The 16,030-nt window shown below is 40.0% G+C and overlaps 1 protein-coding gene across 2 annotated transcripts in view; it reads right to left on the reverse strand.

The window, feature by feature from the left end:
- Window positions 1-16,030, reverse strand: part of PAPPA (pappalysin 1) — a 421,200-nt gene that overhangs the window by 262,307 nt on the left and 142,863 nt on the right. For both annotated transcript variants that reach the window (XM_077283454.1, XM_077283453.1), the window contains exons 3-4: window positions 10,713-10,858; window positions 9,151-9,450 (exon numbers count right to left, since the gene is read on the reverse strand). In XM_077283454.1, the coding sequence (XP_077139569.1) occupies window positions 9,151-9,450; window positions 10,713-10,858 (446 nt within the window). The remainder of the gene's footprint in view (window positions 1-9,150; window positions 9,451-10,712; window positions 10,859-16,030) is intronic.

A 16,030-nucleotide genomic window follows, 5' to 3' on the forward strand; every position in this document is an offset into this window, starting at 1 on the left:
GTGGCCTGTTATCCTGGTGCCTTCTATTCCCCAGTTTTGCAACAAAAATGCATCCAGATTCCCACATGATGCTTACAGAAGAACTTCTATGACCATGAGACAATAAATTAAATGTAAGTTTTGAAAATTAAATCCGTGGAATAAGTAATAACTAGCTTATTTGTGGATGTTCACCACTAGGACTTGCACTGATCAGCAGGACACTATTATCCCCATTAAATGATGGTACCTTCTAGAAGAGAGGTTACTGTTGTGAGGGTGTCCATCCCCCTGCTGTCACGAGGGTGTCACATCCCCCTGAGAAACTTGGAGGTAGAAGGTCACTAAGAGTAATGAATCATAGTATCTTTAGAGACAGAGTGATTTGTGTCCTATTTTAACTTATTTTCCTTTCCATCAGTGCTGAAAGGGTTAAGGACTCTTTCCTTGCTGGCTGGAAACATACAGCATGGTTGCTCTCAGCTGCAGCAGCTCATATAATTTCCTCTCCCTACACATATGAGCTGTGGTCGTTTTTTACCTTGCCAATGAAAGACTCTTCTTCTTAGAAGTGTTGACCCTTGTTGTGTTTGAGTTGGGAGCACTTTCTGGAGAGCTGTGCATGCAGTAGTATCTCCTCATCCTCATTCCTATTTAGTTTGTTTCTTCCTTCTTTTCCCTATCTTTCTCCCTATTGTTGGTGTTTTGTATGTTAATGAGTTTCAGTTACCTTTGTCTGTCTTTCTGTCTTGTTTCCCTTATATTTCTGTCCCATGTCTCATCGGATGGGGCAGATTAGGGTTTAACAGTTACACAGTAATGTTGGAGACCCAGGCCTCTGTACAATCAAAGTACCCCTGGGACAAGGATAGTTAGTGTCCCAGTTCCAGGGACAATTTTAGGCCCCTCTCCCTTACTTCAGACTGTCACATGACATTTTCACTGGCCCCACATTTTGAATCTTGTTATTGATCCTGTTGCAGTTCTTGCAAAACAATTGCAGGGTCTGTCGCTTGAATTGTCAGACCTTCAATCTAGGGTCGCCAAAAAGCAGCCGACTATTGGTCTGACAGGCAGTCAGGCTGAACCTGAACCTGAGATGGTCCTCCCGGATAGGTTTTCTGGGGGACGGGATAAATTTGTTGTGTTCCGTGAAGCCTGCAAGCTTTATTTTAGGCTTCATCCACATCCTTCTGGGAGTGAGGAGCAACAGGTTGGGATTGTTATTTCCTTCCTTCAAAGAAATCCTTAATCCTGGTCCTTTTCACTTCTGCCAGACTCACTGTTTCTTTGGTCGGTCGATGTTATTTTGCGGCGCTAGGGCTTGGGTATAATTATCCGGACCATGTCTCCCTGTTGGAAAGATCTTGATTTTAGGTGTTAGTTTTGTCGGCGCCTGTCTGAAAGATTAAAAGACACATTAGTGCTTATGAAGCTCCAGAGTCATTGGCGGCCACCATGGCTCTGGCCATGTGTATAGATAGATGCCCCAGGGATAGACCTGTTGTGACTCTGTCCTCTATGGTACTAACAAAAGCTGAAGTAATCCCTGTGTATTCTGTAGTACGGATACAATTAGGGGGCCTACCCTCCGTATGGGTCTCTTGTGGTTTGTCACAAAACGGGGTTGTGTTTTTTCTGTGGTCAAAAGGGTCATTTCATTGGGGTCTGTCCTTTTTTACCAAAAGCACAAAAAAGTTTTAACCCCGAGTTCTGTGGAGGATTACACATTATATCACATCCGCATGTGTACCTCAGATTATGTTACCCGATTTAGTGATTGGTTATAGGTATGAAAACTGAGATAATATCTATCCTCTTGGATAGTGGGGCAGAAACCAATATGCTGGATGCTTGGTTTGCATGGGACCTTGTTTTTTCCTGTAGTATGCTGGTGAAGTCCATCCCCATATTTACAATTAACTGTGCACCTCTTGATCAGGAAATTATAGTGCATAATGTGAACCTGCACATAGGGGCTCTTCACAGGGAGCTCCTTTCTTGTTACATCATGGAAGGTCTCCCTACTCCTATTGTGTTAGGCCTTCCCTGGCTAACTGTGCATAGTCCAATTATTGACTGGCATTCCAGGGAAATAGTCAAGTGGAGTGATTTCTGCTAAAATAATTGTCTGAGTACCATCTTTTGTACTGTTTCCACTAAAACTATACCCTCTTTTCTGTCTGTATTTGTGGATGTGTTCTCAGAAAAGGCGAGCCAGTGTAGCGCCCGCATCTCTGCCTGCAGTCCCTCTCTCCTTGCAGAGACACCAGCGTACTCACCGCCGAGGCTCCTGTCCTGCTCCTTCTGTGGTCTGCTGCTGCCCGGGGTGCGCGCACTTCTATCAGGTCTCCAGGCATTGTGCTCAGGTCGCGCACACACTTCCTCTTTCTTAAAGGGGCCGCGTGAGTTCCTCTAAAGTGTCCCCAACCAATAGCTGGAGGTAACTTACTATTTAAACCGCCTCCTCCAACATGGAGGTGCCTCCAACATGGGGGTTGTTCCTAACATCCTTGTCAGTTCTCAGGTCCCAGTACTGGTATCCTAGCCTGCTGCACCCGCCAATGCTTTCCTCAATGGCAGCCAAGCCAGCAGCACCTGCCAGTGCTCACCTCTATGGCAGCCAAGCCAGTTGCACCCGTCAGTGCTCACCTCAACGGCAGCCGAGCCAGCTGCACCCGCCAGGGCTCACCCCAACGGCAGGCAAGCCAGCTGCACCTGCCAGTGCTTACCTCAATGGCAGCCAAGCCAGCTGCACCTGCCAGTGCTCATCTCTCCATCTAACTGTCCTGTCTGCACCTGCAGATCCTGTCATCTTCTCTGCCTGCCTGCATCTGTTGGACATTCCCCCAGGCCAATCCAGCTATCTGTTCCTAGGGGTCAGCTGCCATCTACCCAAGGTCAGTCCTGGTGTAGCAACTGGATCACCTCCCTTGTCTCTCCACGAATCTCATTGCCGTTAGGTGCTGCATGTCCATCTTGAGGCTCCTAGTCACACCCCTCCAGGTCTTCCTTGGGCTTTGGCACAGTGGTTCCACCACCCAGCCCGTTACAGTCAGGAAGTGCTTTCCCACTGTGTGCATGATTGACCTGTAAATTTGATCCCTGGAGCTAAATTACCCAAGACTAGGAGGTTTTGGTACAACTGAATGGGGGGCCAAACACTTGGTGTTTCCCATGCTGTCATATTTGTGACAACACGAGAAACATCAGCTTTAATCGGCAGTAACCTTTCAAGTCAGAGAGCTGAACATTCCATGCTGTCATACAAGTGACAACGATTGTGCCAGCTGCTGTGACCGGTGATAAGAAGAACTTTCTCATGAGGGCTGATTTTAGTGAGGTCAACGGAGTTCAGTGACTATGAACTCCACTCAACTTACTGACATCACTACTCGGCGCTGCAGTGGAGTTGTCAGTCTCAGCGCAATGTTTCTGACCTAGATTCAAGGTTAACCACTCACATCATGCCAGCTCTCAGCCATGAAATCCAGATATAGAAGAGTTGAAGCGCATCGTGGGGCACACATGGATTATCTTCTCGTCGGACAGGTGAGGAATATGTTTTATCTTATTTTTAGTTTTTGAAAATAAATGGGTAAAAGAGGGTGGGGAGTTTTATTTCAAAATAAAAGACTTTATTTTGGATGTGTCTTCTTTATTACAATAAGACTATGGGGTTAGTAATAGGGGTGTCTTACAGACGCCTCTCCATTACTAATCTGTGGGCTTGATGTTAGCTGACATTAAAAAAAGGAGCTGACATCGACCCCACAAATATTACCCCATTTGCCTCCACACCAGTACAAGTGGGAAGAGCAGAGACTATGCACCAGAATTTAAGCATATAAAGAAACCAGCGATATAAATCAAAATAAATATACTTAACTCATAATAATTATCAAGAAAGGAGATCAAGAGTTTTTACGTATAAAAAATATATTTTATTACATATAAAACTAGAATTTAGACAAATATTAATCATTACAATAGTATAAAGACAATATGTCAATTTGTATGGAAAAGAACGTGATCCAACCAGGTGACAGCGCAACGTGATCACTGAACCAGGGCTGACGATGTGACAAGTTTCCAAGCAGTTACCGCTCCCAGGTCTGACATTCTGAAAGCATGGGTAATTAACTCTTATACTTTTGTACTTTATATGTGCAGTTTCTTATTTGAGTACATGTGCGATACTTACCATTGCTAGATTAGCGTTGTTGGGATTATTATATCCTCACTCCTGTCGCACTTGTTTAAATAAGAGCGTTTAGTTCTTTTTTGTACACGCCTATTGGCGGTAACTGCTTGGAAACTTGTCACATCGTCAGCCCTGGTTCAGTGATCACGTTGCGCTGTCACCTGGTTGGATCACGTTCTTTTCCATACAAATTGACATATTGTCTTTATACTATTGTAATGATTAATATTTGTCTAAATTCTAGTTTTATATGTAATAAAATATATTTTTTATACGTAAAAACTCTTGATCTCCTTTCTTGATATGCACCAGAATTGATGCATCTTATGGGTGCCCCATTTCTGGGGCTGCTGAGAACTGATGTTCTTAATCTGGGAGGGGGCCAATATCCGTAGCCCTTTCCTAGGCTATTAATATAAGCCCGCAGATGTCTGTTTAGTCTTTATTGGTTCTTGTACATAGGGGATACTCCATGTAATTTTTTTGGCTAGGCCAAGAGCTGCTACCAGGTATTGCCTGTTGTTGCACACCAGAAGGCACTCATCTGACTGCTCTTTGATCCCAGTCCACTGGTCTTGTGCAGTGTGGGGTCTGTCCCCAAACAGATCAGTTTCAGTACCACTTGCTGATGTTTCCCCTTGGTAGAACTCAAGTTGGTGTTGCAGGACATACTGTGAGCAGATGATGAGGTCATATGGGAAGAGGCTATATGATAGTAGGTTTCAGTTACCCCTGTCTGTCTCTGTGTCTCATTTCCCTTCTTTTCTGGCTCATGCCTCATGGGGTTGGGGAGGAAACAGTTTAGGGTTTAACAGGAGCATAATAAGTTTGGAGACCCAGACCTCTCTATCATCAAGAGTACCCCTTGGACAGGTATAGTTAGGGCCCCAGTTTTAGGCCCCTCCCCCTTACTTCAGACCATCACATCATGACAGTCAGACACCTACCCACAGCTCTATTTACTCTTCGTGGAGCTACTGGAAAAAGCCAAGCGCTCTGCTATCACATAGGAAATCAATGGAGCAGCGGTCGTGCATCCACATTGCAGCTCCTTTCTAACAGGAATAAAAATTCCAGCAATTGGACCCTGAACAATCAACAAGTTATCATATATCTTGAGGATAGGTGACATCTTGCTTTCATTGGACAACCACCTTTAAGTTTATTTATTACACGTAGAACATTATTTTGCAAAGCGTAACCCCTTTAACACCAGTCAAACTAAATTTTCAACTGTAATATAAATAGGATGCCCAGTTTCTAATAAATGTTGCTCAACTATTGTGAAATAAGAACTTGCGTGTAATGGCATGTCTGCTTTATTTAATACTTTATTTTATTTATTTATTAGTCAAGTTAAGTAAAATTAAAAATAATTAGGCACATCACATTTTCAGTAGTGTGTCAGCTCATTGCATATGTTGTGCCTTCTATTCTTTTCAGGCGAATTTCTGTTTATCAAAGAAATGTGGAGATATTTTCTAAGGTTAGATAAACACTTTTGTAAAGGTCCTCTGGAGATTCAATCTCATGAGCAGCATAACATTTTGCCAACAGGCTGTTTGTTTTTTTGGCAGCCCCTCACACCTTGTCAATATAAGTCAACTTGGGTTTTGGAAACCATTGGTGCTTGGGTATCTTTGGTCCCTTTGTTCCCTTTTCAAGTTTCTTCCAGGGTCTTGTCAAAATTTAGTCTTTTCTAACTTCATTCTTTGAGTTGCTCCACCCATAAAACATTGGAAAAAGTGCTAAAAAATGTCCAAAATTGTCCAATTTTTTCGATGGTAAATAACTCTTAATAGCTCCTCAAATCTTCAGGCTCTTAAGCACAATGGCACATTTTAAACACTTCAGGCTTTCAAAGATACCAAGTGTTTAAAAGAAGTAACATGTTTGTTCCTCTGGCATTTTCCTTTAGGAAGACGATCCACATTTTTACAATTCAGGTCACCAGGAAGTTGTGTGTTTCGTAAGTGGATTATTCATTGCTTAATGGATTTATAGTAAGAAAAAGTAATGGAAATAAAATGACGCCCAATAATTGTTGAAAAAATGCTAACCAAAAAGGTCAGCGGATAAAACATCAAAAAAGCACTTTATGAAACTACCAAAAAACACTAACAAAAAATGGTCAGGCTTGCAAAATACTAAGAAAATACCAGAAAACAGAATGATTCCTGAAGGACCTCCGACTGAAAAAATGCAGTAGGAACATACCCAAAAATTGCCTGGGTTTGTAAGGAGTAGAAGAGGAAACTTTGCTTTAGTAATCTATACCTTCTGTTCTATTGCACTTAGTATGAATACTGTGTAATAGTATTTTAGCCCAGGAATGGTTTTCAGATCTGGTTGCTTGAACGATATGGTGGGCTAGGAGAATTGTGTCTGGTCATCATATTCGGCTGAGGATAGGGCCAGCAAAGGTCGCATGCCAAGGAAGTCTGTTTTCGTGACACAGCTGAGCAGTAGTGCTGGGGCCAGCAGACATTACATGGCATTCTTTGTGGGGGTTCCAACAGTGTATGATTAGCTAAGAGAACCTTCAAGTTAAGTATGTTCCATGTCTGAGAGAGCACAAGTGGAAGGTGAAGGGCCACCACTTGTTAACGTTCATAGCATTCTACAACCCTCGAAGTCTTTGATCAAAGAGAGGTTGCCTGAGCAAACAATCCGAGTGCGATCCTGACGTTTGTGCCAGACTTTTTAGTTATTGCACCTGGTATTGTGCCTTATTGAAAACTTGCCCAGTGCTCCTTATTGCATGCCACTGAGCACCTACAGGCTGCACTTGTCTCTTGTTGGCCACAAGTGGTTAGTCCACTCCAGCTGCTTCCTAATCTGCACAGCACTGAATCATTATCCTGCTATAAAATGAATTTATTTAGCAATCTAATTTTACCCAATTGATGTATTAAAATGTGTTGCTTCTGGAGGCCATTTATAATGCCATCAGTCCAGCTCGAGATATTTGCATTTGCACTGGTTTTCCACCATGCTTTACAGGTGTTGTGGACATGTTTCGGAGAGTCAAAAACAATATTCAAAATATTTTACTGCTCATGAGATCGAATCAATTGTGTCAGTCTTGGAAACTTTAGGCTTGCAAATGCTTAAAATGCTTATTTACTGTGAGAAATAGAAATTAGGTATGCCCTTGCTACATAAAATTGGGATAACCATCGTAATATCGAAAAAACTTCAATTTGTGGCCCTATGTGGATAGGTGTGTTTAGCATTCTTGGATATTTTATTTTGAGGAACTAATGTATATTTTATAACACTTTGCTCACATTAAATATAGTGTATTAACGTAATTGAAATTTCAACCATGTCATGGACTATAGGACCTACGCCTACATCACCGCATCATGCCTTAATCCAGTGAAGTTTTCTATCTAGTAGGTCACTAACCAACAGTAACACCATATTATAAATATTGAAATATTTTGTAGATTTTCAATAGCCGTTTCTCCAAAATTTTGATGACGATCAAAGTGTAAAAATAAGTCAATGGTTGTGAAACCAAACCTTCTCTACCCATGTGAACAAAATTGATAGTAAAAACCCTACCGTTTGAACAGATTATTAAAAGTGATTGTTCTCTTTTAGCTGAAATAGGGCCCAGATGCAGGTTCTTATGAAAAAACAAACTGCAGCTGATCCCGATGTCTGGCTGTGATGCTGCAGTCATGTCAACAGCGCTGCTAACAATCAGTGAGCTCAGAAGTGGGCGTTCCATCTAAATGGGCAGAGCCCATCATCAGTGCCACAGGTAATGTAAAGACACCGAAAACTGCTGAGGTTTATTTCTTTATTTTAACCTGCAGCCGAGTACATTCATTTACCGATATTTTAATTCTCAAATTGTGTTGTAAAAAGGGTAGAGATTAAAAGGATTTTCTGTTTCACTGAAGGATCAGTTTACAGCTTCTCAACATAGAAGTCTAAGTGAGTGGTAAAATGAATTCTGAAAGCATATTGAGTTTAATGTAGAAACAATATTTTAATAAAACTGTGTTGGAAAAATGGAGCGTCAACCACTATAAATATAGAATAAGAATAGATTAAAGCAAAAAAACACAATAATATTCAAGGGTGGATATTTACTTTGAGGCATCATTTACAAACTATTAATAAGCTTTCTTTTCAAATGCAAATCTTTGTTGGAGTTAATTTTTAATTCTCAATATTATGAACAGGAGCCTGGTAGAGATGAGCAGATCAAGCAAAATTGGAAATCGCCTGTTCATGAGTTATTTGATTTGCAGAGAAGTTATTCTCCACAAAATGTAATGTCCTTTACTGTACTCTGAGGTCTCTCCAGACCCCAAAGCATAATAAAAGTATGATGAAAAAAAATAAAAGCACTCACCTCACCGCTCTCCTCTCTGGCCCCTCCACTCCTCACCGTCACTCTTCCGGTATTCGCCTCATCTTCAGATGCCTGACGCTAGTGCTGAATTCTCCAGACCTCTCACACTGGACTGGGACATCTGGTTTGGATGAGACTTGGGAGGGTAAGGTGCATGTATGCACAAGGTCATGGTGCATACCTAATGACTAAGTGAACCTTTGTGCTCTTGCGCAGGATCTTCACAGGCCTTATCAAAGTTGAAAGTCCTGGCCCAATGTGAGAGGCCCATGGATTTCAGTGTAAATGGTGATGTTCTGAAGATGTGGTGAGGAGCAGATGGATGACGCAAAAGAGCTGGAGAGGTGAACGGACTAGTATAAGGATTTTTTTATGGCTTTTGGAAAAATGTGTCACCATTTTGCTAAATCGGCAAGGAAGGGAATTCCACAAAAAATCCCCTTTTTTTCCGAATGCAGATTTTTTTAAAGTTCAAGTAGAGTACAATTCAACTCAAATGAATTTGTTTATCTCTAGAATTGGGATGTTTGTTTCATGATCACAACATATTCGTATACACAAATACATATGCATATATCTGGATGACGTAACCTACCTGCGTAACTCATGTAGTTATTATAAGGCGTGTTGAGAAAAGTTTGAAAACCACAAGTGTCATTTCCTGGCCCAGGTCCAGGGTCTCCACATGTTTTATGCTTTGGGGAAGGGTTGGTGTCATGGCAGAGATCTCCTGTTTCATAGGAGGGATCTGTTTCCATACAGGGGTCACTACAAGAGAGAATCTCTGAAATACCACGGAAGACATGGTACAGTCCCAAGCTATGTCCGATTTCATGGATCATGGTATGTGTGTGGCCAGGAACTCCAAAGAATGATGGATTCATAACGATACCCCCTGTAACAAAAAAAAAATATATTTTTTATCTTAGATTTACTCAAGCAAATGAGAACATTTTGGGAAAGTAGAGTAAATAAATTATTTTGTTTAAATGGCTATGTGCAGTTATTTCTGGTTACTTGACAACGTAGTTCCTTTTAGAACACCTATGCAATGAGAAAATGTTGCAGTGAGATCTCAGAAAATTTAAATGCTGTGCAATAATGTCACGTGTACAAAAGAAGTATTCATGATACTACATTAAACTTACTTATCTAACAATTAACATGGACAATTTATAGCTGTGGTGGACAGTTTTTCCCAACTAATGTAAAAAAGTTAGTGACTAGTACAAAAAAAAGCAAAATCACCTTTTTATATATTTTATACACTTTGGAATACAAAACTACTACTTCCCACCAAACACATTAAATTAAATTCAGACAGACACACCAATTTTGGTGGAACCATCTACTGTGTAGGAAAGCTTCCGGATTCTCGACAAGGAGGTAAGACTGGGGTAGAGAAGGAATGGACTACTTGAATTTATATACTTGATCCTTTTTCTTTAACCTCTTTCAATTAAACAAAATGAACGCTTGGTTGAGGCAAATGTTCATGTGTATTTGGGGGGTTGGGAGAGATGGTTGTCAACCAAACACGTTTTGGCCGACAGCTATCCAAGGTGTTTGGGCTTGATATGTATGAGTCTGCGGGGAGAGATGGCTGTTAGCCAAACACTGGTTTGGCCAATAGCTATCTAAGGTCAATGAACACCTTTATTTTGGGGATATATGGATAATTACTAGAGGCAAAAATTATAAATATTCATTACAATTTCTCTTACTTCTTCTCCAACTCAGGTTGCTACCACCTACTATCAATTTGAACGTTCCAACCCTAAATGTGCCCATAGACCTGAGAATGAGCATTCGCTCATCAGCTATCTCTCCCGACTCCACCATACAAATAGGTTCATGTGTTATCAATAAGAATAACTTCTTGCTTATCTCTGGAAATAAAAAACAACAACAAAAATTGAGTGTGTAAAATAAAACTTCCCAATTGTTCTTCTCTTCACCATCATCATTGTTCTTGTCAGTTTTGGATGGGTTGTTAGCCACTTGCGGCAGAAAAATTTACCGGTACATGTCTCCGCTTTTCACCAGAATGACAAATAGAAACTCATTTTAAAGCTATTTTGTGAGACAACCATATTAAATATAATAAAATCAGATTTTGACTTTAGAATATAGAAATGGACAAAAAGTACCCCTTACCAAGATGAGTAAGAACCTCTTTCTCCCAAGGCCATGTAGCGAGACCAGCCAGCTCCTCTTCTGATGAGTTTGCAAAGAAAATGTTTAACTGAGTTGATCCAGTCACATTGAGCCGATGCTTCAACTCATTTAAGTCCAAGTAAGCCCTGCAACATAAACATTATTATGATTTTATGACCTTCTCTACAGAAATAATTTTTCAATGTGACAGTGATAATGATAATCAAATAAATAATCTCTTTTAAGAAAGCTTGCTCGTTGACCTTGAGGAAGGACACCATTATCATTACTCAAACATTTGCATCAAAGGGATTACTGTCAAATGCTAACATGAAATATCTTCCATCGGACCCAAATCTAGGTTCCTAACACTCAATAATGTTAAAACACAAGATAAAAAAAACATGGCTAAAATAAGATTGTGATATAGTGGCAAAATGTAGAGTTAAATAAGTTGAAACATTTCAGCGTAAATATATGTTGCGGTTCTTGGCACTCCAAGACAAAGTTTTTAAACACATTATTTATCCAACTAAAGACCCACAGATACATTATAGACCAGTGTTCCCCAACTCCAATACTCAAGAGCCACCATCAGATCATGTTTTTAGGATATCCTTAGTTTTTCACAGATGATGGAATTATCAGATAGGCTACACTAAGGTGATCCTAAAAACATGATATAGCTCTTGAGGGCTTACGTTTGGGAACTCTCCATTAAACTAATGTTGATATTAATGGGTTTAGCCAACACTCTAATGTGTATGGAGGCATCAGATTTTGGACTTCCGATTCCTTTGTTCTCCCGGACATAAGCCACCAGCAGAGATGTTTGTTGGCGACTTTCTCATGGTGAACATAGGAGCACTCAGAGCAGTGAGTACTCCTGTGTATGGGAGAAACGTCTGAGATGGCTGCTGGCCAAACGATGGGACGAAGAACCGTTGGTCGGACAGCTGACTAATGGGCATAACTTACTATCAGGTAGAGGCCCTATGGAGACAACATGACAAATACACCTTGGACTATTGTGAAAAACCCTTTTAACTATCCTGTTAGGTGCAGTGTGGGATTTGTTCGATATGTCCATGTCCTGGAGGTCTTACTATAGTTACTACTTATTCCTTATAACAAATAGGTTGTATTGAAGTCTACAAAGGAAGGTAGCATAAAATATTATGTGATTTTTTTTCTGCTGATTGGTTAATTGATTTTTTTTACCATGACCTTACTCTGATACAGCCCTTATCCTAGCCCGGCCCTGTGTCTGATAATTTATCATAGCTCCATTAATTCTTTAGTACATACCATTGTTGATACAAGTTTGGAATTCACTGTCAGAACGTAACAAGAGAAAGCTAAATGCTCCTCTGTCTTAAAGGCTTAGCATCAGGATGACAACATTTTTGATTTGCCCTTTGAGGGCAAATGGCTGTACTTTAATTCAACTACTGTGCTTATGCCAAACTTTGCACTCATATCTTATAAGAAGGGTAAAAGTAATACAAAATTGAGCCTAGGAAGTGAGGTTTTGCTGTGGTTTTCTACCTAGTCTGGCTTTAATTAACTTTTTTCCCATGTTACAAATGTTGACAAAAACTAGTTATCTAATCATTGTGCCAACACAAACCATATTACACAGATCAGAATGATTGTTCCAAGAATCAGCGGTAATTATTAAAAAACAATAATTTATAATATTATATATAATTAAGATACAGTATACGAATGTCATTGTTCATTGTAATTGGAGGATGCAGTAAACTATTACATAAAAATGCTGTGAACAATAAACAAATATATCTTTAGCAATTAGAACTTATCATATATCTGGAGGAAAAAACAACATAATACAAGAAAGTTAAGAGAGAATTTGCAGGAACTACAAGCCTGCGAATACCCAAGTAATACAAGATAAACCAGTAGCATAACTGGAATGGTAGCAGAAATAGAATCTGCTAGGCAACCCATTAACTATCAAGGTAGCAGCTGTCTTTGATGTTGTTTGTCTTTAGTTATCAAATCCAATCTTGAACTATTGGGTTGTAATTTTTGTTTTGATATGGATAAAAATTAAAGCTATGTGCACACGTTCTTACTATGGTTACTGATTCTTATCCACTTCTTCATTAGGGTCTGAAGAATAGAAGGAACAAGGCGAAGAGGACGACCAGCCACCCAATGGCTTGATACAATCAAGATAACAGTTGAGAAGACCCTGGTGGACCTGTCTAGGCTTGCACAAGATCAATCTTCCTATAAAGCGTTCATCCACCAAGTCGACATGGCTCAAGATCGAGCTCAAAGGGACTCTGTCACCTGAATTTGGAGGGAACAATTTTCAGCCATAGAGGCGGGGTTTTCGGGTGTTTGATTCACCCTTTCCTTACCCGCTGGCTGCATGTTGGCTGCAATATTGGATTGAAGATTCAATCTCTGTCCTCCATAGTACATGCCTGCGCAAGGCAATCTTGCCTTACGCAGGCGTGTACTATGGAGGACAGAGAATAAACTTCAATCCAATATTGCAGCCAGCATGCAGCCAGCGGGTAAGGAAAGGGTGAATCAAACACCCGAAATCCCCGCCTCTATGGCTGAAAATTGTTCCCTCCAAATTCAGGGGACAGAATCCCTTTAAGGCTGTTAATAATAATATACTTATTTAAAGGTAATGGAGAGCGAAGGTCTTCCTCTCAGCCTAGATGGATTGTGCAGACAGATAGACCACATTTCAACTTTGACTTCAGGTCTACTCTTCATCAAGCAGAGCTATGCCTGATGAAAACCTGAGTTCAAGATCATTATGATTGGCAGGCTCAAACTTGCCCACAGGGGAACATAAGAATCCTCCGCTAGACCCCTGTGAAGTAGCGCCAATGAGTAATGCCATTACACTTGATTCACAATTTGCAGAAACAGGTATACTCTAACCATTCATTAAACAAGCTAGCCAAATTAATATTACATAGAAGCAGAGATACATTTTGTGTACTAGGGTCAGGTTATTTTTGCATGAAGCTGAACAGTGCCCTCAAGAATTAATGTCACTGGTGGGCCTTTGCCAACCCAGTCCAACACTATTTTCAGATAAACCATACAGTATGGTTAGAAATGAGCTTGTTTTAAACCACAGTCTTAAAAAATACTCTTCTTCTGGAAGCTACAAGTGGCAGTGAGAAGTGGGAAGTTTTTCATTCATGAACAAAGCTGTGGAGCAGGAGAGCTTCTTCTCTTTTGAAGGGACTCCCTCAAGATGACATGTATCCTATCGAGGAATATTGATGTCATTAAGGGGGTGTATCCAGTTTGGGACTTCCCTGTATGAACCGGAATAACCAAAAGATTTGATAAACCCAGAGCAAAAATCAATTACATGGTAAGCCATTCACATACTTAGGTGCATCTCCTCGAAATAGCAGCTGATCACCTAAAGTTAGAGAAACTGGAACCATGGAAAACCACTGATCCCCTTACCTGCTGTTTTCAGGCACTTACTCATGCTGATCATTGTGTTAAGCAAATGCAACATCTGCACTGAGAATTGAGGTTTTGCTTTTGTTTTTGTGCTTTCTGGCTTTAATCAACTTTATTACATATGTTTACAAAACACATGTTCTGTAGACATTGTGGCAATGCAACCCATCTTACACAGAGCAGAACCATTCCCGATAATAATCGTAATTTGATTAATCGTCTCTACGACAATACGCTTTATTTATTCTAAAGTCTTCATAGTTCGCTGCTCTTTTGCTGGAGTAAACTAGCAAACAAAAACCACAAATAAATAAAGAATGCAAAAATAAACTCACAGAAGCCATTACCAATTACAACTTCTTATATAAAACATGTTTTGGAGAAATAAAAGAAAACTAACAAGCAAACAAAAAAGTAAAGGGAACACAATGACATCATATAAATAATGGTAAACAAACCTAAATAAAATTAACCAATCACGTAACTGCAGAGTAGTGGGAATTACAGCTGCTTCTGGGGCCAATCAAATATTGGAGGGTGCATCTCATTGCATCAAGGTAGGGGACATAAGATGATGAAAAGAAGGGGTAAATTGAAAAATTGACTGGAGCTCCGGATTAAATGTTGTGCCTCTGCTGTAAGCATTAACCCTCTTTTCCAGCGTTATTACTTTTTGCAATACTTCTTTTTTTCCACTTTCATATGATTGTACAATATAATTATATCCTGTAATGTTATGTGTTTTCCTGTGCTGTGATGACATTGTGTGCTTTAAACCCGGCTTGAATAACTCCCGTGCTGTTACTAATTATGCTTATTTTGTGACATCACTGTGTGAATCATCTCTATGAGTGGATTAATTTTGTACAATGACATCACTGTGCACATGATTGCTGTGCTGTAATTTCATTAACTATAATATCCCTGGACTGTGACTTTAAGAAACAATAATATCTCTATGTTACTTAGTAGTGTACATTACACTTGTACTAAAACATCAATGTGTGCATTATCTCATTAATTACTTGTATCCAACAAAATAATTCTACGATATTTATTCATAGTACAATGAAAGCCCATTTCTTTTGCTGAAATCGTAACTGAGAAATGCCTGAAACTAGTTTCTCAACATAGGAGGCATATTGAAGCTGTAATCACTAACAAAGACTTTTGTACAAATTATTAAATAAATTTCAGTATATACAGTTGTGCTCAAAAGTTTACATACCCAAGCAGAATTTTTGTTCTCTTTGTCTTTTTTCAGAGAATATGAATGCTAACACCAAAACTTTTTCTCCACTCATGGTTAGTGGTAGGTTGAAGCTATTTATTGTCAAACTACTGTGTTTTCTCTTTTTAATTCATGACAACCCAAAACATCCAAATGACCCTGATCAAAAGTTCACATACCCTGGTGATTTTGGCCTGATGACATGCACAGAAGTTGACACAAATGGGTTTGAATGGCTATTAAAGGTAACATCCTCACCTCTGACCTGTTTGCATGTAATCAGTGTGTGTGCATAAAAGATTGGTGAGTTTCTGGGATCTAGACAGACTCTTGCATCTTTCATCCAGCCACTGACATTTCTGAATTGTGAGTCATGGATAAAGCAAAAGAATTGTCTATTGATCTATGGGAAAAGATAGTTGAACTGTATAAACAGGAAAGGGATACAAAAAGATATCCATGATCTTTTTGTTACTACCAAATTTTCCTTCCTCGCCATTACCGAAACCTGGCTCACCCCTTCTGACACAGCCTCTCCTGCTGCACTTTTGTATGGTGGCTTCCACCTTTCTCACACCCCCCGCCCCAGCAGCAAACATGGCGGAGGAGTTGG

Source organism: Ranitomeya variabilis, chromosome 2, assembly GCF_051348905.1.
Source record: "Ranitomeya variabilis isolate aRanVar5 chromosome 2, aRanVar5.hap1, whole genome shotgun sequence".
Lineage (NCBI taxonomy): Eukaryota > Metazoa > Chordata > Amphibia > Anura > Dendrobatidae > Ranitomeya > Ranitomeya variabilis.